Here is a 27754-nt window from a genome sequence, read left to right as displayed (position 1 = left end):
CAGGAGATTGCTCATATTTAGTGAAAACAAATCCAAACTTATCACTATCCTGATCTATGGCTCACACTTTGCCTCTGTTTGGACAGTCTCCCACCTCCCTCTAATTCAATATCCAACTGGCTTTCGGAGCGCTTCCTCTGCTCATTTAGTCCAGATGACATTGGACATTAGTGAAAGAGTTGATCCCTTGTGGAAAATGTGGAATTATGCAGTCAGAGATAAAGCTCTTAACATCTCGCTACCTACAAGTGATGACAATGTGATACATATGGGTGTGTCTAATGCTTGTGTTTTGCTAAAAGGAAATCCATAGCCTGCAGTGTTTATAATAAGGCCTTTAATCATCAGTAGGTCAGTGGTTTGTGACCTTAAACCTGGAGGCGAGTTTATTTGGACATGCATGGGTAAACGCATTAATGTGAGGTGAAATTAGCTTAATATGTGCAAAAGGTGTCAAAGTTTAAATTCACAGGGCCATGAGTAAAGTATGTGTGTTAAATAAAGAGGTCAAATTGAAGTGCATGAGACAGTGGAGGTCTAAGGATGTTTATTTCACTTTTGAATATTTTAAACAACATTAAATGTGTGGGGGCAATGATCATATGTGAAAAGATAACAATATAAAGACTTCATTCATATTCATCATATGGAGAAATATTTGCTATTGCTCCGATCAGTAAGTTGCAAGGTAATTTAATAATCTAATATCTTAGTAATGCCTTTTGCCGAAGAATATGAATGTGCAGTGGTGTATTGTGGGATATTCCTTTAAATTAATATAGCAAAAAATGTAACCATAAATTATGAAATTATTGCCTAAAGACATTAACATTATACATTTTCGTACTACATGTTTTACTCTGTGAGAGCAGCCATTTCTCATTTCCTGAAAAAATCCTCCCATAGCACTTATACTTATGTATCAAAAATAGGATATAAGTCTATGTTGAATTTGGCTTGATACTGTATTCAGCTCTAAGCTATTTTTGACACAGGATATACACTAGATATGTCAAAACAGATCAATTAAATTTTGTATTTTCTCTATTTCACATTAGAACAAGCACTGAACAAGTCTGCATATGTCATAAAACATCAAGGGGAAAGACATTATTGAACTTCTTCCTACGGGATTTGGGAAAAGCTTAATATACCAGTTATCCCCGTTAGCAGCGCATTACATATGTGATGACCAAATAGCAGTGATTGGTTAAATGTTAAAAAGTACCCACCTACCGCTGAGTGAACGAATTTTAACACTGCAAGGTCAGACAGTTTCTACAAAGTGAAACCGGCTGGATCAGGCTACCAAATAGTGGCCCTGTGCAAAGCTTCTTTTTTGTTTTTGTTTTACCAAAATCACTATGCATCACTGCTGAATCCTATGCATATCACAGATTAAGAAAATAAAATTGGAGAATGAAGTAAGCACTGAGCAGTGGGCATAGGAGTCAGAAAGTAAATGATTAAAGATTGCTCAGATGTGCAAAAATTACTCCATATACAACTTCAGGTGAGTAAAAGAAGATAGTTGTAAGCTCTGAAAAATGCTCTGAAAAAATGTTTGCATAATACGCTTTAATACCACATTGTGTAACATTATAGACAAAGCAATAGCATATCCATAGATACAAACTAGTGGGAGACTCTGCCAGAAATTGTATAAAGTGCACCTAACTTGAACATCAGAATTTTATTCTATCATCAACCCACATCCACACCCACAGTTGCAAAAACATGCACTGACTATCAAATAGCTTCAGATCTATTTCAGCCTATGTATGTGTGGTCAAACCAGTTTAAGTGGCATTTATAAATAAGTTTGTATTGGTCCATTGTGTGGCCAAAGGCAGTGTTTACCTGCTGTTTACGACAAACCTGGAATCCCCCTCTCCACAACAAAAGGTGGACGTGCAGCAGTGGATGGGCTCAGACTATGAACACTTCTGATAGGAGTGGGTGTGTCTGCCCCTCTATCATTGTCCCCGGGTGGAGGCAGGGGGCGCTCTTTGAGGAAACTGTGGCGTCGTGGCTCGGAGGTGACAGCGGGAGACAGGAACAGGCACAAACACAGGAACCCTCCATTCTGCCAAAGAGAGAGAGAAGTGCAGCATGAGAACTGAAGGTACCAAAACCAGGAACTCCGATGTCCTCTGTTAACCAAGCTGCCGTGCCTGAAAATTGTGCAATTTTGAATGCAAATCTCTTGACCTAACCTCCAAAAATCTCTCATCAAAATTCTCAGTTTTGAGCTTGTTAGTACACAATGCCAATATCTTTTCATGAACACATTTATTTTATTTAAACTGTCAAAACAAACAAAGGCAACACTAAAACGGACCCATTATGTTGTCAAAGTTGAATAACCTCTGAATTAATACATAGCAGTGCAGGTTTTTGTAATACAACACACGCATGTATCTCCAAGAAGACTTGCAATTGAAATCACCATGCCAAGTTGCAGGTCGAATCTGCAGAAAATCAAGTCAGCATTTTACGGCCCATATTACTCTATTTTCTGATCTACATTATCTAGCTATCTGATCTATATAAATGTAACCTCATCAAAGACATACCTGGAGTTCTGATTCATTCACACATGTTTAACACACAAACCCTGCATATTTAGGCTGAATTTTTCTCTCAAACAGAAAACACTCTGTTCCACGTTGTGATGTCATGTGGCAATACAGGACGTGCTCCACTGTGTTTTAAAACTCCATAGACATTTATTAGAATCATGTGAATGATTTCAGCCCTGGAATTGCTAATCTGTACTGAACAAAAAGTAAAAGGTAGCCGTTAACATGAAAACTATCACTTCATGACATCACAAGGTGGAACAGAGCATTTTGAGCTTTGGAGATGTAGACAAAATAACAATAAAGGTTTACTCAAAGGTGCATTACAGAGCATTATTCATTCATTCCAAACTCAGTGGTGGTAAAATACTATTGTGGCCACAACTGCCCTGGGGCAGACAGATGGAAGTGAGGCTGCCAGTGCCAATCTGTGCCACAGGCCCCTCCAACCACCACCATCACTCACGCACACACAACTTTCATACGAGGAAATGTGGGTGAAATGCCTTGCCGAAGAACACAACAACAATTTTTGCCACTGGTACCTCACTGTGGCATCTGATTTTCCAGTGGTCTTCTATGCAACCAGGCCCAGCCTTGCTTAGCTTTGGAGATCTGACGAGACCAGGCTTTGACAAGCCGGTATGTACATATGTTTAATAATACATTTACATACATTAGTTTAGACTGACAGCTACTGACAGCTAAAAATGGGTGTAGCCCTTTACAAAAATCGAACCACCTTAAAATTGTAAAGAAGAGGCCAACTTTCTGTCTTGATATTAAATTGCAGCTTTATATGATAAGCAGCTAATACATAACACTATAACAGACACAGAACATTTGTCAGATTTCTGAATCTTGGAAATGTCCAAGATTTTTAACAGTGTCTATTAGCTTACTGGGGTCAATGGGCCTCGAATAGCTCTGACAATGAAAAACCACAGTTGTATTTTTTAGTAATTACAACAATCAGTTAAAATGAGCTACGGCCAATTTCTGCTCAATTAATCTTTCACTTTTATGGGGAGTGCACACATTTTTCATATATGCAGTTAATATATTACCTTGATAGATTTGGTCCTATACATGTCATTTTCATCATGCTGGAGAATGAATATCTGATGAGGTCATTTTTTAGCACAAAAGTTGAAATTGTGGCTGTCACTGAGTTTTACAGTCACCTCTTTTAAGCGTCCAGTGGCGTTTTGTCTGTAATGACTCTAATGGGCTGGTGCATAGTTTCCCTTATGTTGGCTGTACATCAGAGGATATACTGCACAGTGTATTGTAATTCACCAGTGCCAAAAGTGGACTTATTTTGGACCGTTACAGAATAAAATGTGGCAAAACTACTAGAGAAACAAATGCTGAGAAGCCAGGAGTGGTTCTGTCATGCACAACCTGTTGGCAAATGCTGAAAACTCAAATTGAAATCAGTAGAAAATGTTAAAGACGTTATTAGACAAGCAGGCTCATTTCACACCAGTTAGTTATTTCTGGTTACACTGAGTGGTAACTTTAAGGATGAGTTCACACTGGTCTTGGTTTGAACCCAGTCCTGACGTAGACTTGGTTTGATCCTGTTCTAGTCCTGGATTAACCCTGACCTTGTTCATGTTTAGTTCTTTCTTCATAGTGAGAAGTTGCTTCATCTAACAATGAGAGAGGAGAAGCGCATAGTTTCAAGAAACTCTCAGGTCAGCAGCAGATTTTTTTTTTTTTACACCAGATTTAGCTAGAAGATTGGAGGGTTTGGGTAAGAACTTTGCAATGTGGCATATTAATTACATTTTGTGCTCAGATTGTATTGCTTGTGAAAAAAAAATTATATATATATACAAATAGATTGGAAATAACCAAGACAAGATTTTTATTCAGTGCATTAGATAACACAAATATAGCTTGAACTGCTCCAGCTTGTTTTTATGGTTTAGTTGCACTCGGATTTACAATTAATTGCCCAGCCTTACATCTGGCAGATGGCTAATACATAATACAATAATGCTCACTCCAAAACCAGTTGAAACCCACTGCACTTATCAGTCAAAATCCATTAAATTAAGCTACAGCTACACTATCCATATAGAATATCACTACAGTAAAAGTAACAAAGGTGTATACAATGCAGCCACTAAAACTTCATAATGGAGCTGTAAACATGCCGGGCACTGATACACTTAAAACATCCTGTTCTCATAGCTCCATACCTATAGCTCACTGGGTAATTTAGCACATTTACCTAGAGCAGGACCCCTCCCCGGGACCCCCTGTCCAGCTCTTTCACTGCTATTGTTGGATATTGATGGCTTTGACCTTGAGGAAATCCCCTGTAGTGTTAGTATGGAGTCTGTCAGTCTGATGAGCTAACGCTAACCTAAACACAGCTAATTAGCCAATCTCCCGCCTCGGGCCCAGAGTGACAACTGCTTGTTCTCACCTCTGTGCTGTTTGGGACTGGGACACCACTGAGGGTGACACTGGGGCAGAATGTTGGGAGCAGACAGGCCTTCCTCTCTCCACTCTGGTTACTGGTGTCTTGGGCTGCTTTTAAAGGGAACCCCCTGCAGAGACAGGACCTGTTTCCAAACAAATGTGTAGCCAAAAAGAGTTTATCTATAGGACAAGTGTGAGAACAGGTCATGCAGTTTGGCCTTGCTAGTTTGTATCAATATGATGTAAGACTTGACAAGTTAGAAATTATGGGAAAGTATGACACTGAAAACAAGCTTACTCCTTGAGAGATATTTAAAGTAAACTTTCAAAAGTTTAAAGTTATTACTGAAAATCCCATAGTCCATGATACATCTCCATGGAGACAAGAAGGTGACACAACAAGATCATAAGTAACAGGTCAGTCTGTGGAGAGCTGAAACCCTCACAGTAATGCATGTTTTTCAAGGTGTAGAATATTCCAGGTAAAGCAATAACATCTCTATGCAGACAAGCAGGTGGCAGAAATGTTACATTAAAAAAAATCCAGGCCACATAAGTTTTTATTTTTTTATTTTTTATAATTTAGTCACAAATCATCATGTCTTGGATGCTGCGGCGGAGGTTCCCATGTTTTGATTCCCTGTTGCAACAAAGCAGTTTGATTAAACAAAGAGTTTATTTAGGCTTCAGGACTATAACCTTGAGACCTTTCAGCTTGCACACAATTCATGTTGTGATGCTGCTTTATATTGTCCATTGTCCTGTTCCCTCGGCCTCACCCTGAGTTACCCCATAACACATGCTCCAGGCGGTTACTGGAAGAAACAGAGCACCCAAACTGCTTTGTGTTGTCCCAATAGAAGAGACTTGGACAGGACTTAGACCCTCCATGGGGGTGTTGGGGCTTTGTAAGAAGAACAACTGCGTGAATACAAAGCGTGTCTAAAACCTGGCTGTAAAAACTGAAAGTCTGAACGGCAACTGGCACAAGGGACTATGTTACTGATGTAGACCACGCATTTTTTATTTCATTTGAGTAAGAGGCCTTGGTGGGAAATTTGATTACTAGCATTTGCATGTCTAATCTGTAAAGTATAAAAAGATGGATCCAGGGCTTGGCTGTTTTAAAAGCTTTTGGAATAGAGTAGTAGACACAGCTGGGCTTGAATAGAAGAAGCGATCAACTAGAAGTACTTAAGCAGTACAAAATAAATCCCAAATTCACAAGATATATGTAAAAATCTACCCAACAAGAACAATAACCAAACAACATTCACAGTACTTTAACATTTTGTGTTTGACTTGTGAATTAAAGACAAAAATACAAGTGAATACAGAGCTATAGGGGGTTGGCAAAAACACACATTTTCTGAGAACCACAGCCTTTAATACAAGACAATACACTATAAAAAACATATTGCATGTGTCAGTTTTAGTTTTATAGTCCTATATTATGCAAAATTGAGATTTAAGCCATGTTAGAATGTTGACACCCTACCCAAAAAATACCCTGATTTCGTATTTTGTTTCATTCACACGCATTTGAGTAATCCTTATTACTATTATTACAGATTATTAATAGTGTGTCTGCATCTCCAAAGCTCAGAATGCTCTGTTCCACCTAGTGATGTCACGAAGGTGTATTTTTCAAGTTAGCAGCTCCTTTTATCATTAAAGTTTAGTAGAAATTGGAAATTCCAGAGCTGAAATGATCCAGATGATTCTAGTGACAGTGTTTAGAGCACATCCATTTTCTGTTTGAGAGAAGAACTCAGCCTAAATAAAATGGATTTTTGTGTTAAACATGTGAATGAAATAAAACACAACTCTGGGTATGTTTTTGACAAGGAAACATTATAACATAGATCAGAAAATAGCATAATATGGGCCCTTAAATAAGCAATATCAATCTAATCTAATCTAATTTACTCTATTAATGTCACTACTAAGCACCTGCTCATACTGCACTGGTCTGACCACAGTGCAGCCTGATGCCTGCCTCTTGTGGACATTTTCCTCTCTTTGTTAACACCATGTCCCGAGCTGTTTCCTGCCAAATGAAGGAGGCGTGTTTCCAATTATAGTCGTGATGCAGAGCGTGGTGTACTTTCTCTATAGGCAAGAGGAATTATGGGAACAAGCTTTGATTTCCCCCAAACCCACTAGAGACCAGTGCTGTGTGGCCATATATCACAGGTGTATGGCCGGTAGCTGCCACTCCAACTTCAACTCCAACAGCTTTATGCAAAAGGTCACAGTAATCGAAACAGGTTAGAATAATAATTAACGGCTTTCATGCTACTTTTTTCAATAGACATCTAAAATATTACACTATTCTTACACATTTCCAAGCAGTTAACAGTAAACTTCTAATGATTATTCTTGGCATGAAATGAAGCGTGTCCTATTAAAGTGAAAAATATTTGACCTTCTCCACACAATAATCCAGATCTCAAAAGGCAGAAATCTCAGATAAAACTTCTGTATTGGCGCCAAAGCTTTGAAAATAATTGAATATGTAAAGATTTTATGTGTTATTTTAAGTGCAAAAAAATATAATACAGATAAAAGACAAAAAAATTAACTCCCCCCCCCCCCAAGAAAGGTTAACTTAACTCAAATTTATACAGAGGATAGTACTCCCTATCTTGCTTTTCTAAAATTACGCCAAAGCAGACATCTATATTTTTCTAGCAATGCAGTTTAGGGGCCACTTGAGGTGAATGGCACCTTCAGAAACAGAACAATATTTAGTCTGCAAATAAGCACACGGTCTGGCATTGATGCTTACAGCAATGAATACGAGGCTCCACACTTAATTATTAAACAATTTTAAATCAGGCTTAGGGTTATTTTTCACTTGTGCAGTTTGATTATTGGAAACAAGAGGAAATCCTTGTAGACAGGAAGGTTTCTCTTTTGTATAATAAAGATTGTAAATAATGTGCCAAAACAATCAGGAATGTGGTGAACAATAAGAGCACAAAATAAGCCCATGACAAATGTGTGGTCACCGGGACCTGGCATTAAAAAGGCCTTCCTCATCGCTCTATCAGGAAAACTTCAGGGAGTTAACGGCCTCAGCCCGCTGCTCATGGGGTGATGCAAACGCAATGGTATCCAAGTTTGCATACTACAAGCCTTACTGGTCACTTCTATGACACTTTCCTATATATTGTTTTTGCCTAATGAGTCAAAGAAAAGCAGCCAAAAGTGCATAAAGACAGGATATTGTACTGAATTTAAAAGCCAAATCACTTGGGGAGGTGCAGAGCCAAGGTCAATGCAATATTGTTGATCATAGGAAGTGTGTCTTGTTATTAACAATGCCAAAAACAAACAGAGGTGGGTCTAGATTGGACTGTGTGGAGCAGTGTACAAGTGGGGCTTTCCTAAGGCAGTTCTCCTGAGCCCTAAAGACATGAAAGACGCGCTTATGGCTGCCAAAAATCTGGCCAATTCACAAAGAACAAAAACCTACAATACCTTTGTGTGCTCTCAATTGTGTCACAAAGTCATAGATTTGGCTACCTCAGATTTAAGATACAAGCCTCATGGCAGGCAATTAATAAAACACAACCTGTAAATGTTACAGAAGCCCTGTGCAAGTTTTAAGGTGTAGGAATGCCAATATTGTGGAACTTTTAAGACAAAGCAACAACATCTCCACAAAGAAAAGAAAAGTTACTGTACTTTTAAGATGTTGCAGAACGGACATCGAACATGGCACTAATATGGCAAAGGCCGTGCCTAGTCGGTCTATTTCCGGTTCTATGAAATGAAGAACTAACAGGAAGCCTACTGTATGTTGTGATATGATATAAATTCTTCAACCTGAATAAGGTAAGAAAAAATCTGCATTGCACGTCTGATTGCTGTTCTTTTAATGACAGAAATCTTCTTGAAACTTGACATTTGGTTGGTGTATAGTGACACCTGGTGTTGTAAAAGAGTCATTGCAGGTGTATTGCAGAAATTACTTATCAACTAGTAGTCACTTCATTTGGATGATTTTTTAAACTTTATATAGTTAAGAGCATGTGCAACCTTTAACAGATTTCTTTACTTTGTTAAGTTGTAGCCAGTGCATTAAATTATTACACTTAGACAATGTGTAAAAAAACAAGCCCAGGTATTCAGTAAATAAATTATAAACAACAAAAAGTTTAAATAAAAACAATCATGATTTTAATCTTCCAAATACTTTCTCAAATCCCTCCAGGTCAACAATACTTCCATAATAAGTGGAAAAGTAAAACGTCTTTGGGCTGCTGTACATCTTCAGTCTGAGTATTGTCTCACTAGTGGCATCTCCTGTATCCGCAATAGTCATGACATCTGACACGGGGAGGAACAGGTCACTGCGCTTCCCCCAAAACGTTAGATGGGAAACTTTAAGAATGGTCCGTGAGGGGTCTAGATACATCATCCCAACCACCCTTCTGAAGAAATAACTGGCAGTGTACAGCATGACCCCAGCAAAACCAGCTATACCTGTGGAGTAAGCCACAAGGAACAAAGACAAATCCCCCTGTAGGTAGAAGTAGTAGACAGGGGGTAAAATGAAAACAGTGATTCCAGTTTGGAGCAGTTTGAGTCTAGACACGGCCCTAAGAAGCTTGATTTGTGGCAGCCTATAGATCATTGTATAAGGTTGTGTAGAATTTTTGGAGTATTTGGCCGTTGTTGTGAATTGAGCTGTAGATGGTGAAAAAGCATGGATACCACAGGACATCCAAGCTCGGCCAGAGCAGGGTCCTCTGGGGCAGGCCCACAGGTGGAATGGCAGTTTCTTGAGCATCAGTGACCTCATCTGGAAGAAGGTGCAAACTTGTGTGACAAAAAGGCAAAGACAAAAAGGCAAATTCTGACGTTATCAGCTCAAAACTGCAAGGCAAGTCATGAAGTATTTTGAAGGTTGAGGGTCATAGGTTGTATACTATAATAAAATGTAAAATATAATAAATAATATATGTATAACAAATGTAAAATACACAAATATTTAGCTCAATGTGTCTATTCTAATAGCAAGTAGCAATATGCCCAACTAAACCAACATCATAAACAAATATCATTACAGTTAGTTACAGCTAGATATCAACTGCAGTTACGGAAAAGGGCAAAAATGCAAAAAGGATGATCATGTTCTACACATACAATTTTAAATGGTTATACATAAAAATGAACTGCAAATGCTAACCTTTAATAGATCCATGATACTAACATGCTCACTTTGATCCGGAAGTGTAACACAAGGTCAATTTAAACTAGTTGGTTTGTTTTGCTTTAGCGCCGTCTTGTGGCGAAGGGCAACGACAATCAAACAAGTATTTATCACAAAATGTAATTACAGACAGAGCCTTTTCAGCACATAATTTTTATTTTAACCGTGCTCATATGAAAGAGTGGGAATACAGCTGTGGTGTCAGCAATTATGGCACGAGGCTCCTGAAATGTTTGTTCAGCAGTTTCACTTCTGATTTTCGTAAACAGGCGAGACGCGTCACTCAACAAGGAGCGAGTCGTTATGGCTCGATATCTGATCACTAAGAGGTTGGACTTTCCAACAGATCGTCATATGGCAAGCTAACATCATCGCCGGCTAAACTAGAATAGACTTGGCAGGTAGCAGGCAGCAGCTGGCTCTCTGACCGGGGTAACATGCTGCAGCTGGGAGATGAGGTGACCCTATACTCGGTCATCTTCGTGGTTGTCCTGCTTGGGACTCGGAGCGCGGTGTGGACCTCCGCGCTCACGGTGTCCGTGTACGTGTTTGTGGCTGTGTTTCGGTTCCCTCAGGTGCCAGCTGACAAAGCCAGGCAAGTTCTGCATCCGCCCAGGGACGAATATGGGACGAACAAAGTGTCAGCCATCGCTCATCGGGGTGGAGGGCACGACGCGCCTGAGAACACCATTGCGGCGATAAGAGAGGTACACTCGGGATGGGTTTGCCGGGGAGTGTGGGTTAACTGTAGGGAATAGTTTACGTGGCCAGACTGGCTGTTCAGGCAAGTCATTATTGAGATTAGCAATGACTTTGGTAATCTGTGTTAAAGGTTGTATTAAGACAACATGACTTGTTGGCTTCAATAGTAAAAGGGGGGCCACACCTGTGTCCTCATTAATCACACTTAATTACTTGAATTATCGAATTGCATTTTAATAACAGACAATAAACTGTTTGTTCTCTGTCTACTATTAATTGTATAGGGTTATAATGTACTAGGCATATTTCTACTATGTTATACCTCCACTTTGCAGTACTCACTAATGCAGGGGTGGGGGTGTCCAAACTTTATTCACTGAGGGCCGCATATTGAAACATTTTCAAAGTGGAGGACCACAGACTAGTGGCCAATACATAAGGTTGGTCTGATGGGTGGTATTTAACATAGCTTTGATAAAGCTACCATACCTTATGATAAAGCTTGAATGTATTCCAATACAATCTGATGCTATTGATGTATTAGTGGTAGAGTTACTTAAATTTACAGCAAAAAGTTCTGGCTATAATCAGTTGGGCCAATTCAGCAGGAGGCCAACAAAATTGATCCTGAGTGTTGCATTTGGCCCCTGGGCCATAGTTTGGACACCCGTGCACTACAGTGACTTTGTGCTCATGTCTGTCCCAGGCCAGTAAGAATGGTGCAACGGGGGTGGAGTTGGACTTGGAGTTTTCAGCTGATGGTGTCCCGATCCTGATGCACGATGACACCGTTGACCGAACCACCAATGGGTCAGGATCACTCACAAAGAGCAGCTTCTCTGATCTAAGGAAGTTGGATGCTGCTGCTAAACACAGACTCAGGTGAACGAGACATTAAACAATTGTGTAAAAATGTATGTGAAACAAGCAAATGAATGTGAAAAATAAATAAAAATTGACTGTTTGAGAATTGTCTATTTGATTCCCACAGTTTGCTGAATGTCTCTTCTTACTCTTCAGCCCCCATGTCATCGTGTGAAAAATGCTAAAGCTCTTAAATAATCTAATAAATGGAAAATGTTTTGTCTCTGAAAGGAACAAGTTTTCTGGAGAGAAGATCCCGACACTTGAAGAAGCTGTTGAAGAGTGCATCAAACTTCAGCTCACCATTTACTTCGATGTTAAAGGCCACCCCGATGAGGTGTGTACTGTGCCCTTTTCGTTGATTGTATCTACATGGTTGTATTATTGGAGAGGCAAGTAGCTGTAAAGAGCATGTGTTGTTAATATTTAATATTTCTGTACTTTGGACAACAAATTGTATCTCCTAATAACACACATTTGAGTTACTATTTTTAAAATGCACAATGGCCTCTTTAGTATTTCATCTTCTTAGTTTCTGTTGGATCTCTGATCTCTTTGGGTTTTTGTTTGTTATTTCATTTTGTGGTATGTGTGAGTGTTGGACCCACTGGGGCCTCCAGCTGTGACAAAGATTATGAACCCAAAAGAAGTTACAAATATTTAGCTGTGTCTTTTGTTCACACACAGGCTGCTGCTGCTCTAAAGGCATTATACAAGAAGAACCCAATTCTCTACAACACCAGCATTGTCTGCTCCTTTGAGCCCAAAGTTATCTATAGGGTGAATTGATTGGATGAACTCATACATGCATTTTAAAGTTTTATGGATTATTTTTGACTGGTCATGACCTGTCTGTGTGAATGAACTGTCCCAGATGAGGCAGAGCGATCCTGACGTAGTCACTGCTCTGACACACCGACCCTGGAGCCTGAGTTGTTACGGAGACGGGGCACCACGGTTCCTGTCTCTATGGAAACACTACTGGATGACCCTCATGGACATGGTGTTGGACTGGGCCCTCCATCACGTGCTGTGGAAGTTTTGTGGAGTCTCAGCTTTCCTTATTCAGAAGAACTATGTATCACCGTGAGTTACTGAAATTTGCACTTTATTTTAGTGAGTTTATAAAAGTTTGTAATTTTTAGAACTAAATAACTGGGCTGTGCATCAGAGGGATGTTTTAAGAGCTTCTGCAGCACTCTGGACAAAAGACTAGGTTAAAAAATACACATACTGAGTTTCATAATAGGTGTGTCTGTGTACGTATTGTTTCAGGTCTTTAAACTGTGTCTTTGCATCTCTGTTAATTGAAGGCTGGACCATTTTGCCGTGTTCACTTTTATACAGTTGTTTGTTCATAGATTCATAGTACTGTATATTATTAAACTAAATTAATCATTAATCAAATCAGTGTAAATTTAATGGAAGAAATGCAGGTCCTGAAGAGTTTTTTTATTTTTTATTAAATGTTTTAATATTTTTCTTTTCTGTCTGTCTGTCAGGGAGTATGTGCAGTACTGGGCCCATAGAGGTGTGGAGGTGGTGGCCTGGACAGTCAACACCAAAGTAGAGAAACAGTATTACCAAGAGTTTCTTAACGTCAACTACATCACAGACAGTCTGGTGGAGGACTGTGAACAACACTACTGACTTCTAAACACTACAATAACTTCCTTAAGTACTCTATTTTTACATTTATTTGATCAAGTAAAGCTGCAGATGTTGTTTATGTACAATATTATCATGTTTATTACGGGGTGCCATTTAAGGTTATACTCATTATTTGTACAAAGATCTGTATGAATAGAAAGTAAGCATGTGTCAGTGTAATGTACTGTAATTTCCAACTCAGGACTGTAATATTTGTGCAATTGTGAATTATTTCCCCTAAAGGTCTACTTAGATTTCCTAGTCTTAAAGATTCTGAAATAAATAGAGCAATATTCCTTTTTATAAATTAACACTTAATATTGTAACTTAAGCAAATATACTTTTAATTGTTTTATCGTAGCTATTGCATTATATAATGTGTAATTTTGGTCAGTAAAATCTCATATTCTTGAATTAGAAATAATTTCATTTAATCATATTTTTGGCATGACTCCAGCTACTGGTAGGTTGTTCTCCTTCACACATGTCCCCTGTAAAACAAACTACAGGTGACTTCACAAAAACGTATATAAATGCATTGTTTGACGCCGTGGTTGACCTATAGTACAGCTGAATGGGGATAATCAGGAAGTGTAGTGGTGTTGGATATCACTGGGATAAGCCTGTCTGAGCTGCTCCTGCCTTGATCAGCTAGTGTAGAGGCGCGCTCAGGTGTAACTCTGTGTGCTGTTCTTTGATCATTTAACACACTCTTTACCTGAGGCTCTTTTGAGTTTTCCCGCCTCTGTAAACAGCCTTATCTGAACGTTAAGTTTAATAGGTGAAAGGTTGGTTGGGGGGGGGGTTTGGGGGGGCTAGACAAGCCCTTTCCGGCTAGACAAGCCGGAAATTGAATCTAGAAAATAAAATGCTTTGAGGACAGTGTGAAATAACATACTGGCCAATTTGGTCTACAGTAGGAAAAAAACACTACCTCGTCTCTTATCCTACAGCATCCTTTTACAATTATAACACTTCAAATCCACGCCTTCAGCTATTCCCTTGCAAAGGGAATATTTTTAATCAATCAAATGTATGAAATGTATAAAACAGAATTCAGGTTAACATTGTCTGGCTCGATGTTTGGTGTCAAATACAACTCATATATAGTTCTATTAATAAAGTCTACTGACGGTCTAAGACTATCAACTTTTGCTCAAAATTGAATATTATTATATACATATTAGTATAGTAGACACATTTTCACCTATCAGTCATATGGCCGGTAACCAATTTTATACTGAAAGGTTACCCGGAAACGCACAGTTAAGTCACAATGGCTTAACAGATCCCAAACGTGGTCGCATTGCGCGCTGATGTAAATATCCAAGTGTCCTTATTATCTGTCAGAGAACTGTGCCGTGGACAGTCAAGCCTCGGCAGCAGCAGCGGTGGAGCGACCTGCAGCCAGTCACACGGGGCACATTACGCACATCTCGTCCCGCAGCATATGGAGAAGCAGCCGCTGGAACTTTCTCCTTGGATGACCTCCACGATCCTGTGACCGTGGCTTGAGAACTGACTGACACCTGTTGTTAAGAGGACGACCTGAAAACACCACTGGTTAAGTCTAAGCCCCTGTTTTTGCAGGCTGCAGGGCGAGTTGGGGACACGTCTTTACGTCGTTTGGCTGCGTGAGTAGTGGCGAGGCGCAGACTGGACAGCGAGTTGTTGACAGCTGAAAATTGCACTGACAACCATTCAAGCTTATATGAATTAAGTTTTCTATATTGCTGGCGTTCACATGATGTACACAATCACCAGAGGTCCCAGTAAACTTGTTACACAACGAAGGACAGGTGAGCATTGCGCATATTATCTAAATGCGTAATGATGCAACGTATCGTCATTTTTCCCTTTTTTGGATTTCTGTGCTTTTTAATGTGTGCTATGGACCAAATCGTAAGTAAATTGGACGCTTTTGTTTTAAAGGTCCTACTCAACAGATCGAGAGCAAGTTCAGCGACTTGAAACTTAAGCCCACGTCTTGGTTGACCTCAAAGTAAGTAACGTGCCGATGTTTGGGTTTGGTAATTCTTGTGTTTTGTAAATACTAAGACCAACGCCAGAGCAAGCAGCACCCATGGGCCCAAAATACTTCACACGTGCCCCTGTTCCTACATGCGATCAGGTATCGGGGACTTTGAAAACACCTCTGCTTCGCACACAAGAGTTATTTCTGCATGATGATCCATACACGATGGTGAAATAATGAACTGCCGAGTCATATAAGTTAATATGTTTAGTTTTCTCCACACTGCCAAAAGGGCCTATGGAATAAAGTGCCGTCAATGCACTGATCCTTGCAACACATTGTAAGTGTAACATAAGTACAATCTTTTAGTCCTGGGGTAAATGCTTTTTGGAACTGCAGCCACACCTCAAACACAAAGGTAACTTTTCCTTTGGAAGCTCAATCACCTGTCTGTTTTCCTCTTGCTTTGTTTACAATGTTCCACAGTATGGCATTAAACTAATATATCTTACATTCAATTAAAAGCTGCTGTTATTGCTTAAAAACTGCATTACTGTGAGCAGACTCTCTTCACAGTTCTGAGCTGTGGCATGAGATGATGTTACTTTGGAACATTCTTTGCAAAGCAATAACATCTCCATTGAGAAAAGTAAGTGGCAAAACCTCCACCAGAAAAGTTACATACTGCCTCTGTAATGCCTATATGGTCTTTTCTTTTTTGGCTCATTACCAAGGATTCACGTAAACTAGATTATTAAAATGTTCCTATTATTACATCAAAGTTTTTGCAGAGCTTTTTATAAAATGAGATTTTAACGGCGCTTTGTTTGTGCAGCTCTCCTCCTCCAAAGATCGTGTTTCATCGCATCAATGGGAAGCGTTACAATGGAGCAGCTCCACACACCAGTCCGTCCGAAAGCTTCACGCCTGCACACGAGGAGAATGTCAAATTTGTATTTGAAGGTGAAGCAAACTGCACACAAGCAAATGAAGAACTGAATATATCAATAAATTAATGTTAGACAAATGTAATGCCATGCTGTGGAACATAAGCCAAGCACAAATGCATCACATGATCAAAATGTATTCAATTGAATTAGCAATAGTTACAATAGTATATAAATTGCACAAATATTTGTTTTATGACCTGATATTCTGTTCAGACAAGACTAAGAACCTCCTGGAATTTCTGGTGCCCTCCAAGTTGGGAACCAGTGGTCTTTGTTAGTCTTGGGCTGTGGCCAGTGACGAGCTTCTCTGTGCAGTCCTTATGTGATTCTTAAGCCTAGTTGCATCACACGTGTTAAGTTAATTTAATTACAACAAAACAAATTAAAAGATGCAAAGTAAATGTTCATGCATTTCACAAACCCGTCAACAGAGCCACAACCTTGAGTCTTATTACAGGGCAGAGCTGATAAACGTCTCAGGACTATTTTTAGTAACACATTTTAGTTTGTCTGAAATTAATTTTACTTTTCTGCAGCGTGGCAAGAAGTGGAGCAAAAACTTGAAACCAGTGCTGACGTGACAGACAGCAAAGGCCCTGTCCAGTATGCCGAGAAGACCCCAAGTGCTGCAATGAAGAGTGAGTCAACATCACAACAACATACACTTAACTCGGTCTGATAAAAAGTATTCACAATGTTACCCCAATTACCCCAGTACCATGAATTCTTCCTAGACTTTTTTCAGGTAATCCTCTCATCTAGGACAGTTCTAATTCTGGCTCCTCAGACCAGTACTTTCTTAATAGTGGCTTCCGGATGCCACCTGAAATGTCTTAATTTTTGAATACCTTTTGAAACCTTTGCTACCACGGACCACTCCTCGATGACTGAGGGGCTACATCAACTAGGTTCAACTATTAGGGGAAGCTTTTATCAACATTTGATATCACAATTGGTAGTAAGCAGTTTAGATAGTATCACAATAGAATTTTTAATTTTTAATTTTTGGATTGTGACAAATCATACAACGGAAATTTTGCCATTAGTTTGCCATTTTTCCCATGTTCATTAAATGTTTGACTAAAGGCACAGCACAGGCTGACCGGCTATGCAGTAACTAATGTCAATGACTGTTTCAGAAAGATAATGTTACAAAAAAGTGGTTGACAAAATTATTGGTTACCATTTGGCTGATTCACCCACAGCAAGCTTTTGAATTTTCAATAAAATTAAAAATTTTCCAAACTGGGAAAAATGAAAGGGGAATTTCACTTCAGAGAGGTGAACAATATGTTTGTTTATGCAGATTTTATGGCACTGTGAAAGATAAAGTACCCATTGTTGGTTTCCTGTTGAACCTTGGTTTACAAATCAGATGTGTTTATTGTTATTGTTAAGTTCAGTAGTTAAATAAAGTTGAATGATTATCAGGCGTGGCTGTATTTGTAACTGGAGGGCAACTGTTGTAAACGTTTAATCTTTCATTAAACAATGTTGGTTTGTACCTGTCTGAACCAGTCTAGAAAGTCAAGCCAGGCTCAATTCATTCAAGGATAAAAGTACATAGTTTTATTCCCATCAGAAAATTATCTGGATTATTGCAACTTTACCCAGGTCTTATTGGTAAGACTCATATAACAATGAGTGCAAATTCTTGTCAAGCTATTTGGAGGTTTCTTAAACTAATTTACTTTATAACTTGTGTCTTGCAATTGGGCCATCTTTTTTTTTCTAATCCCAATAAATATATAGATAATATCATTCCAATGCATCAGACATGTGCTAAAACTTAAATTGAGGTTCCAGTATTGCACATAAGTGACAGGATAGTAAAATAAGTGGTGTATGGTCTTGTGTGAAAGATTATACTGCAAGTTTCTGTCAAATAGTTTTGAGTTTTCATAAAAGACTAAATAGCAAAATGCAAAAAGAACTGTAACTTTGATATTATCTTGTTGTAACTGCTGTTGTTGTCTCTGCAGATTTTGTGCCCATTGACCTAGAGGAGTGGTGGGCCCAGCGCTTCCTGGCTAACATTGCTAACCTATCCTGATTGCACATGAGCACTGTGCAGCGAAGGTGGTCCCAAGCTAAAGCTACAGCGGGTGGTCTTCATCACAGACAGACGGCGTCTATGGATGAATGTAGAAGCCTAATGTAGTGAAGATACAGAGGAGACAGGGCCAGCAGCACATACTGCCTCTCCACTGAACTGATCTGAAGTACTGCCATGCATTACTCTCACTTGAATGATGTACTAACATGCCTCCTGTTTCAGCTGTTTGCATTTCTTTGCTGATCTTTAGATAAATATTTTGAAAAGCAAAAAAGTAAAAGTGTTTTTCAAGATTTTGTCTGAATCTTTTTTACATCATATATTTACAAGGTGTATGCAACATGCTTATCTTTAAAAAAAAATCTTACAAGGTCAAAATTGAAACATTTATTTTACAGTCATGCATAAATGTATCTGTATAAATATAAAACACATTATTAATTACAAACATAAAAAAAATATTTTGCTAACATGAGTGTAAAAATGTCCAAGTTAATAAAATGTCAAAGGGCAGCTAAAGTGGCTTTTTTCCTCCTCACTCCTCCCTCTCCTGCTGCCTTCGTCTTTTTGACCCTCCTCCGGCTGGGGACAGACTGGCCCAGTTTGGCTGTGGTGAAGGTGATGCACTGAGAGTCCAGGTAGTCTGCCAGTTTAGTGACACCGAGACGAATCCCTGCAGCCTTCAGCTGCTGCTGGAGCTGAGACAGGACCAGGGGTTTGTACTGCAGGATCTGGTCATAGAGTGAAGAATCTGACAAAATGAATGTGCGGACTGCCTGGAGTTGGCTCTGCAGACGAGAGGCAGACTGAGAGGCAGAGATGCCCCCATCACTGTCTGAGTCCCCATCAGACAACTGTACAACTTCAGGGTTTGACCTGTAGAAACAGAGTACATGTTAGGACTGAATATATAAGGCATTGAATAACTGTTGTATTTATAACTGTGCAGTGTAGGGTAGTAAAATAATATCTGCAATAGGTAGAAATTTAAATTTTTTATTTTTTTTTTGAGACAGGGACAGTGCACATTTTTTACATTAACCTTAATAGGAGAGATACATTGTACCAGGTTGTAGCATCAGTGCTAATTTCCACCTGGGCAGATTCTTTGATTGATGCATGTGTGTGTGCGCATGTGTGTGTGTATGTGTGTGCGTATGTGTGTGTGTGTGTGTGCGTATGTGTGTGTATGTGTGTGTGTATGTGTGTGTGTATGTGTGTGTATGTGTGTGTATGTGTGTGTGTGTGTGTATGGTGTGTGTATGGGTGTGTGTGTGTGTGTATGGGTGTATGTGTGTGTGTATGTGTGTGTGTGTGTGGGTGTATGTGTGTGTGTGTATGTGTGTGTGTGTGTGTGTATGTGTGTGTGTGTATATGTATATATGTGTGTATATATATATATATATATATATATATATATATATATATATATATATATATATATATATATATATATATATATATATATATATATATATATACATGTACCTATCTGATTCTGCAGTGGAGGAGGTAGTGGAGTCCTGAGAAGCAGACAGAGGCTCATCGTCCTGGGGCACTTTAATGGGCGACGTGGTGGTCATTGTAGTTTTGGGCTTTTTAAACTTGGCCATGGCACAGGAGGCCGGTCTGACAGTTGCTGAGACTGGGGCTTTGGCTAGAGCTGTTTTTCCAGCAGAGGGCACCTCATCCTCAGAATCAGAACTGACCAGCTGGTGGGTGTACTGGTGGATTTCCTTTAGTTTTAAAACCATTTGGCGTTTTGGTAAAGGCCGAACTCCAAACCTAAAAACATTCACACAAAGCATAAGGCATTTACATGAGACAGATGGTGGAAACAGAGCAGGGCCAGACCGACTAATCTGGCAGAGGCTGTGGAGGAGGTGATTAGATTGTCTCCTCAATGATTAAAAGGCTGTTTCTTTAATGTGAATGGCTACTTACTTGTTCAATTTGTTCTTGAGCTCTGGTGTGTCCATGTCTGAGTAATGTGGCATTGGAGTAATTGGGACCAGGGCCTGCTGCTTTTTGAATTTAGATACTAAACAAATATAACAAAATAAAGAACATATAACCATGACAGATTGATGCTATAATTCCAAATGATAAATATGTGAGCAACATTGGCACTTACCTGGAGTCTTGTATTGTACTGGAGGTTTCAGTCTCTCAGACAGGGGTGGGGCTACGTCCTTCTCTTCATCTTCTTCCTCCCAACTGTCCCAGATTTTAGAGTCCATGAGGCTGTTGTTGATGTCCGGAGGTGGTTCAATTTCAGGTGGTGACATTGCAGTAGGTGTTTTCGTTGACATTGTGTTTGGGGATTCAAAAATACTTGTCCGTGCATTATACTGATAATCAGGGGCCATAGATGTGGTTGAGTGGTGGTTTGGTTGTGATTTGATATTCTTCAGGCTGTCCTGCTGCTGCACAGACTCTTCACTGTTGTCAAGTTTGAGGCTAAAACTGGGATTTTCAGCACATGCATCCAGACCCCATGAGTCATCGAAAGCCATTGGAGGCTCATCCAAAAAGCTTTGCCTAAAACTTGGTTCACCACCTTCAGCCTCAAAACAATCTTCATCATTTTCTGCCAAACTTGCATTCTCATTTTCCCTGTTGGTTGTATTGCAGTCTTCTGATGATCTGCTTTTATTGCTAGACTTACTGTTTATCTTGCAGTGTGAAGAGGAGGACTGTTCAGACAAAGGAGATAGGTGAAAGCCCTGCACCTCTGCTTTCTCTGGACTAGGTGAGTTCCTTACTGTAGTATTTTGTGTCAAAACTGGTGGTAGCTTTGATATTTCAGTTTGTACAGGTGTGCTACTATAGGCCGGGATGGAAAAATTGAGATGCGAGCAAGAGTTGTTTCCATGGTGAGAATACCTGGATGGACTTTGAGGCACAGCAAAACCAGAAGAGTCCAACTTTTTGTCATTTGTCACATCTAAACAGCTTTTTCTGTCCCTTGTCTCAGAACTGGAAATTGAGCTTTTGGACATTGATTCTGCGTGTTTTGGGAAAAGTTGAGTTCTACAAATGCTGCTTTTGGTTTGAGAAGAACTGGTGTGGACACTCCTTTCGGGCTGGATTGGTGTTGAGGGGATAAGCCAGGATAACTCTGCAGAACAATCTACCACGCTTATCTCACCATTGGGAGGCTGGCGGTCCATTTTGTCTGTGTTAAGATCCTTTGAATTAGGTGTATTTTGGTCTTTAATACTGGTGAAGGTATTTACGTGTTGTGGTGAAGGGCTGTTTGAACTCTGAGTAAGATCTATGTTCATGTCATCACTGGAGTCAGACAAAACAACTAACTCTGGTTCTTTGTCTTTGAAAGATTTTTGAGAGGGTAATAGCATAAAAATGGCTGAGACATTTTTATTATTTACAATTTCATTTTCATTCAATCCAGGAGACACACCTGGGATAGGCATGTTTTGTGCGGTAGGTGGAGGACTTGGGGACAGCTTGTCAATCACACTCGCTGAGGACTGAAGCAATGTTCTGGCTGACATTTCAGATGAGAGAAGACAAGCAGACAGAGGGACCTGCATCCGAGACTTATGTTCAGGTAAAATGGAGGGCTCTTTTTCCTCAAACTGACCCCAGGTTTCGGAGAAAAGACGGTTATAGCTGCGATCTAAACTGGTATTAACATGCCCATTGTTTTCTTTTATGGCTTCTGTTTTGGTTGGACTTAGAGATATTTCAGGATGACCTTGATTATCAACCACTTTTTCCTCCTCCACACTGTCCCTTTCCTCTTCCCTCTTTTTCTGAGTGGCAGCAAACTCATATATTTCTACCAGTTCATCTTCGTTCACTCGTTCCTCTTGGATTTCTCTGTCACTAGGCCGGTTGTCCATCTCTTTACTGTCATCAAAAGTATTATGGTCTGTCCCATCATCTTCATTGTCCTCCTCATTCCACATAGAGTGCAGTAGCTCAATAAAAGCCTCATCTGTTTGAGTGTTTGGGTTCTCACTGTCTTCGCTTTGAAACATTGCCTGTTCTTGAAGCTGGCAAAACTCCACAAGATCTTTCAAATCAAACCTGGAAATAGAGGCAAATAGGTAAATTACCAAAAACAACAGCACACCACTATCCACCCAGAGCATTTCCTTTTACTTTGGAGTAGATGGCAACAGAATATGATTTTTTTTAATGTTATGGTTACAGTGACAATAATCATTCACAGTTATTGACACCATGACCAAACATCAGTGAAATCCTTAAATTTTGTTTGTCTAATAGATACCCATTCCTACAGTATGTGACCAGTTTAATGAAATCAAACTTTCTGAATGATAAAGTCACGGAAGAAGAAAGATTTTACATTTATTTTTTGCCACTTGCAATTGTTATGGCTTTCCTGAATTTCAGTTTGCTAAACTGCCTGATTATTAACTGGTAATAAAATGTAATCAGATAAATAAACTAATAAATCCCCTTTAATTAAATAAAAAAATGAGACCTGGATGCCAACTCTAGGACATAAGGACATAGTGACGAGGGAAAGGAGCAGTGGGCAGTGTAAAGAAACTGCAGCAAAGCAAACACCGCCTGTCCTGGGATGTCATTCAACAGCACCCTCTGAGCAGCAGGCACACCCTCCTCCTGCACCCCAAAACCACTCTCATGGATCTGGAAAGAGAAATCATTGAATATTATCATTATCTAGCAATTATATGGGAAAATGTTTTAATTTTACATTATATCAAATAGTGAAGTATCAATTGTTTACCATCTCAGCCAGCAGGGGGCAGCGAACATACACCATAAAAGAATGAGCAAAGTAGACTTCGCCACTGTCCACTTGTAGCTGCACATCACTGAGCTGAGGATTGTTCACCATGGTGCCCAAGTCTAAAGCTAGTTTAGACACGAGTAGCTAAATTTAAAAAGTACAACAAAAACATCAGATTTTTTTTTTTTTTTTTTTTTAACAAAAACAAATATGTTTTTTTAGCTGGTCTTCTTACAGATTGCCGTCTTCTCTCCTTTTCTTCTTGCTTCGACACAATTCTCATCAGCCCTTTATGATTATTGTCCAGTGTTTCAGGTAAGAATCCACTCACACCATCATTATTCTGCTCCTCCTCCATCACAAATCCACTTGAATGTAAGTTTAAGGTGTGATTTGTGCTGGTTTGCTGGTCTATGATGAACACACATTTTGATTAAAATATAGGCAAGTACTAGCAGTATGATCCAGAAATCAGAAACTGTGAAAAGTCTAATCAAAAAATTTAAGTGATGACAGTGCTTGGAACCCATGCAAGTGAGAAATCTTGTAAATACTTCTCTCAGTCCAATAACTGTTTTTACATTTATGCAAAAATAAATTCTATAAATATCACTACTGACAAACAAAATATCATTAAATGAATAGAATTGATTATTCTGTTGACACTGTTGTCTAAATTTTAATGAGTCACAAAGGTGGGCTAAAAAGAATCAAGATATATTTTAATTTTTGATTACCTTTTGTGAATTCTGTGGTAGAGAAGCCATATTGTGTCAGTGTCATCCCATCTTCAGCCAACTCCATGAGGTCTTGAAGGGCCTGGCTGCACCCAGGCAGCTGCCCTGTGCCTGGGGTGGAGACAGCAAGAGAAGAGTGCCCTGTCTGAGAGGCAGGTGTTAGGGTGGAGACTATAGGAGTCTTTATTTTCAGATGCTGCACTGGAGTGTCTATCTTTTTTCCACTTGCAAATGATGACACAACAGTCTAGAAAAGACAAAAAATAAAACAATGAAAATATCTAAATATTACATATTACAAGACTACTCACCATTGCTGTTTCCTGGGGTACAATGAAGTCTCTGAGTTCAGGAGCATAAAAATCAGATAGGCAAAAAACTGAGAGCAATGCACTTTTCTGCCAAAGGGGGGCGGCACCACCCCAGCCAGGCAAAGTGGATGTGCAACGGGTGGGAGTCGGAGGAGAGGGGGCACCATTGCAGAGCAAGAGAGCAGAGACACGTGCCTGTATCCTGGACAGAGCTGCCCCTGGGTCCTGAACCATGAGCAGAGGAGGGGGCCGAGGGATTCCACCTTTTCTCTTTTTACTACGTCCTTTACCTACAAAGGGAAATATTCAAGTTCAAAGTCAAATAGAGCACACAGACAAAAATGTCTACAGCATTTATTAGAGATTATATAGGGAAAAACACAGATGGCTTCACTTCATAAATTGATAAATTAAGTTATAAAAACCTGAACACCAATAATGTATAGATTTGTAAAAGAACGTAAAATTTCTATTCAATTTCAACTACTCAAATAATAGATAAGATACCAGCATTTGGTATCCACTTCAGAGGTGGACTCTTGGATGTGCTGGGGGCAGTTGTCTCTATGAGGCTTTGGCTCTCAGCTTGTGATTCCTTTTGCTTCTCTTGCTCTTGTTCCAGCAGTGACGAGGACAAGGCCATGGCCATCATCGTGTCTTCATCCAGATCTTCAACCTTCTTCCTGGGCTTCTTACTTTCTGGCATGTTTGCCTTGAATACTTTTCGTTTTTGGCCTGTAGTCTGTGGACTGTAGATGGAATACAATGGTGTTTATTTAAGTTAACATACACACATATTAACGTATAAGCAGGAGCTCCAGGTGGGGTGGCAGTGGCACATACTTTGTGGTTGTGTTGCTTTGATTTTCCTCAGCCTGCCTCTGCAGAGCCTGCATGAGCACTGCAGGAGGGACGCCCATATCTGATGAGCAACGTTTCAAATGTGATGCCCGACTTTTTTGTAACTTGAACCTTTTTCCACAAATGGGACATTCCATGACTCCAGGGGGTGGTGGAGGTGCTGCATGATCCTCTCTTTCATCTAAACATCTGTAAAACAAAAAGAATGTATACTTTAGTAATGATGCTGGGGCATCCTGTCAGAAGCAGTGAGCTGCTTCCATACAGCACTCAGGACCACCTTAGCTGAAACATTTTACCTATTGTGACAAACAACTGGAGTTCCCAAATGAAACCCACCAAGGCACAGGAAGAAACATGCAAAAACAGATATGAAAGTCTCTTTTCAATTGTCATTCTAACCACTGAGCCGCTGCCATCCTAACAGGCATGTCACAGTTCTTCATTAACTTAATGTTACAGTTTATGAGAGATGAATTATTTATAATATTTTAGATTCAGTATTTATTGTGTGTATCCTTTATTTGCACTATTGGGGAACATTTGATTTTTTTTATTGTATTTTTTTTAACAAAGTACGTCACAATAATTTCTTGAGGAATATATTGAACTTTAAAATATGTTACTGTGATGTGAATTGTGTCTTGTACCAGTCAGTGAGTCAGTGATGGGTGCAAAACAAGTGAAGAATGCAATGTTAACTGTGTCTTCCCCTCTGAGAGCCAGAAAAGAGCTACATAACACATATTATTTATTATTATTCTATTATTCATATAGCAAAAGGAACCCAATTCCAAGAACAGAATTTTATACCTGTTAATGTGTTGCGTGCGTCCCTCAGGTGTCATGTGTGAAAGGTCCTTGTTGCAGAGTTGACAAAAGAACAGCCCCTCATCCTCCAGGTGCATGGGGCGGGTCTCTCTGTCCAACTCCTCCTGCAGACGCATTGCCAAAGCTTCATCACTGTCTTCAGGTTCACGGAGGGCTGCGCTTTGAGAGTCTACTTGACCTTAGTACACATCCACACAAGCGCTCCGTCAAAGAATAGAGCTCTAGTCATCTGTACTATACATAGATGAACAAAGTGAAATTAAATACCTTGCTGAATTTGGTTGTGCCTCTCCCGCTCTGTGGGTTGACTCTTGCCTCCTAACATCAGCCTTTGTGGACTTGATCTTTTGAATTTCTGCATCTTGTGCACCACCTGATCTTTAGCCCTTACCCAAGACTGTCCCGGGGCAGACCCTGGACCAACATTCTGTGCACCTCCGACAGCAGAAGAACCTCGAGGCTCCGTGTTATCATCTTTCTTGAGTTTCTTTTTTCTCTTTTCTCCTCCTCCAGAAGTTTGGCTGCTGAGCGGCTGTGTACATTTCTTTGGCTCTTGCTGATCCACTGTTTTCTTGCGGTTCCTTTTGAGCAGCTTGGAGCAAAGATCTACAAAATCCTGATCCGAGTCATCCATATTATTATCTTATTTTTTCACATACCTACAGATTGTCGAAAGATGGTCTTAGGTAGCCTTTAAACAGTTAGCCATGCTAACATTCACCCAGTTATTGGTCTAGCCTACTTGTTTTGAAAACATAACCCGTGGTTAGTGTGCTAGTCAACTGTTGCATAAAACATAAATTTGATCTGACCGCTTAAGACTATAAAATCTGCAATTAAAAGACCCGTAGGTTTTTGTTTTCATTTTAAAAGAATAACATTCAACTAAACCGCTCCATGTTGTTGTTCCGGTCACGTGGATACAGTTATTCCTTCCGGTCACATGACTTTTTTTTTTTATCCTGACTGTTTACACAACAGACCATTCTGCTACGCATTTTCTTACATCTTACCAATACTAACCAAATAACTCTTTAATAATGTCTTGGGGTGAGAAGCCTACTCGTTTTCGTAGATATTCCTAATTTCGCACCCCTTGACGTACATGTACGAGTTGTTTGTGCATACCGCTACTCCCATTAGGCAGAAACGTACCGTAATAACTAATAGCGACCAGATTTTCAATATCAGAAACTGGGACACCCCCGAGTTGGTCGTGGCTGGTAATAATAAAATTGTGAAACAAGTGCGTAATTACAGAAAACTCCTATGCACTTGGCCCAATAATAACTTAATTCACGATAACATGTGAATCAGTATAGTCATATTTTCTTTGTGTTTTCCATAATTTTACCTAAACAAACAAAATCTAGACAATGTATGTATCTTGTTCCTGTTGGCAGATATCAAATTTGTCATAAACACCTGTGATATTTCTAGTATAAAAATCACTTGATTTTTGGATACATCAGCTGGAACAGGGGACCCAGGGCTCAAAACTGGACATGTCCCGGGGAAATACGGACGACTGGTCACCCTAATCTATCAAGTGTTCATACCCAACTTAGTTGTTGTTGAATGGGGTTTGGTAAAATTAATTCAACGTTACTAACATAATTGTCTTATAACCTTACTTACCAAATCTGCCCAATTATAAAATAACAATGCACTATTAAATCAAAATGAATGTTAACTTACAATGTGCGTGCAAATACATGGCTTTAATCCAATTTGTAGGATCCAAAGAAACAGTACCGAGTTGCAACAAATGGAAAACAAAACCAAAAGGATGGGTAATATCTCATTATTATTCACTCAACAGAGT

At 39.5% G+C, this 27754-nt stretch overlaps 4 protein-coding genes across 5 annotated transcripts; 2 read left to right on the top strand and 2 right to left on the bottom strand.

The window, feature by feature from the left end:
• Positions 1–9183: 9183 nt before the first annotated feature.
• tmem186 (transmembrane protein 186) lies at positions 9184–10366 on the bottom strand. Its single transcript, XM_020931511.2, has 2 exons — positions 10219–10366; positions 9184–9831 (listed from the first exon to the last, which is right to left on the bottom strand). The coding sequence occupies exons 1-2, from the start codon at positions 10231–10233 to the stop codon at positions 9199–9201; spliced, it is 648 nt and encodes a 215-aa protein (XP_020787170.1). The 5' UTR covers positions 10234–10366; the 3' UTR covers positions 9184–9198.
• A 33-nt stretch (positions 10367–10399) lies between these two features.
• Positions 10400–13882, top strand: gde1 (glycerophosphodiester phosphodiesterase 1). Its single transcript, XM_020931430.2, has 6 exons — positions 10400–10949; positions 11651–11826; positions 12040–12145; positions 12496–12588; positions 12683–12894; positions 13311–13882. Exons 1-6 carry the CDS (start codon positions 10680–10682, stop codon positions 13456–13458), a joined length of 1005 nt encoding a protein of 334 aa, XP_020787089.1. The 5' UTR covers positions 10400–10679; the 3' UTR covers positions 13459–13882.
• Positions 13883–14753: 871 nt separating this feature from the next.
• mcrip2 (MAPK regulated corepressor interacting protein 2) lies at positions 14754–18732 on the top strand. The gene is made up of 5 exons (XM_020931435.2): positions 14754–15257; positions 15391–15460; positions 16269–16396; positions 16920–17021; positions 18366–18732. The coding sequence occupies exons 1-5, from the start codon at positions 15203–15205 to the stop codon at positions 18434–18436; spliced, it is 426 nt and encodes a 141-aa protein (XP_020787094.1). The 5' UTR covers positions 14754–15202; the 3' UTR covers positions 18437–18732.
• Positions 18733–18811: 79 nt separating this feature from the next.
• Positions 18812–26835, bottom strand: slx4 (SLX4 structure-specific endonuclease subunit homolog (S. cerevisiae)). 2 transcript variants are annotated; one of them, XM_020931314.2, is made up of 13 exons: positions 26197–26835; positions 25912–26107; positions 25081–25287; positions 24745–24986; positions 24238–24527; positions 23927–24173; positions 23425–23600; positions 23187–23333; positions 22917–23086; positions 20574–22495; positions 20384–20480; positions 19928–20224; positions 18812–19315 (listed from the first exon to the last, which is right to left on the bottom strand). In XM_020931314.2, exons 1-13 carry the CDS (start codon positions 26561–26563, stop codon positions 18943–18945), a joined length of 4731 nt encoding a protein of 1576 aa, XP_020786973.1. In that variant the 5' UTR covers positions 26564–26835; the 3' UTR covers positions 18812–18942. The 2 variants fall into 2 exon arrangements, with proteins under 2 accessions (XP_020786973.1, XP_055013926.1); XM_055157951.1 differs by having other exon boundaries at positions 25912–26033; positions 26197–26314.
• Positions 26836–27754: the final 919 nt, after the last annotated feature.

This window comes from Boleophthalmus pectinirostris, unplaced genomic scaffold, assembly GCF_026225935.1.
Source record: "Boleophthalmus pectinirostris isolate CB_2022bp ecotype Guang Dong unplaced genomic scaffold, ASM2622593v1 HiC_scaffold_22, whole genome shotgun sequence".
Lineage (NCBI taxonomy): Eukaryota > Metazoa > Chordata > Actinopteri > Gobiiformes > Gobiidae > Boleophthalmus > Boleophthalmus pectinirostris.
The sequence above is the reverse complement of the archived record's forward strand: the minus strand, read 5'-3'. Positions and strand labels throughout refer to the sequence as shown.

Coding starts and splice junctions, on each gene's coding strand:
- slx4 (XM_020931314.2), bottom strand. CDS start 26,563: ATGGATGACTCGGATCAGGATTTTGTAGATCTTTGCTCCAAGCTGCTC. Junction 23,601..23,926: donor TACCACAGAATTCACAAAAG/GTAATCAAAAAT, acceptor TGTTCATCATAG/ACCAGCAAACCAGCACAAAT. Junction 23,087..23,186: donor GCCCCCTGCTGGCTGAGATG/GTAAACAATTGA, acceptor TTCTCTTTCCAG/ATCCATGAGAGTGGTTTTGG.
- gde1 (XM_020931430.2), top strand. CDS start 10,680: ATGCTGCAGCTGGGAGATGAGGTGACCCTATACTCGGTCATCTTCGTG. Junction 10,950..11,650: donor CCATTGCGGCGATAAGAGAG/GTACACTCGGGA, acceptor TGTCTGTCCCAG/GCCAGTAAGAATGGTGCAAC. Junction 12,589..12,682: donor AGCCCAAAGTTATCTATAGG/GTGAATTGATTG, acceptor GAACTGTCCCAG/ATGAGGCAGAGCGATCCTGA.
- mcrip2 (XM_020931435.2), top strand. CDS start 15,203: ATGATGTACACAATCACCAGAGGTCCCAGTAAACTTGTTACACAACGA. Junction 15,461..16,268: donor ACGTCTTGGTTGACCTCAAA/GTAAGTAACGTG, acceptor TTGTTTGTGCAG/CTCTCCTCCTCCAAAGATCG. Junction 17,022..18,365: donor CCCAAGTGCTGCAATGAAGA/GTGAGTCAACAT, acceptor TTGTCTCTGCAG/ATTTTGTGCCCATTGACCTA.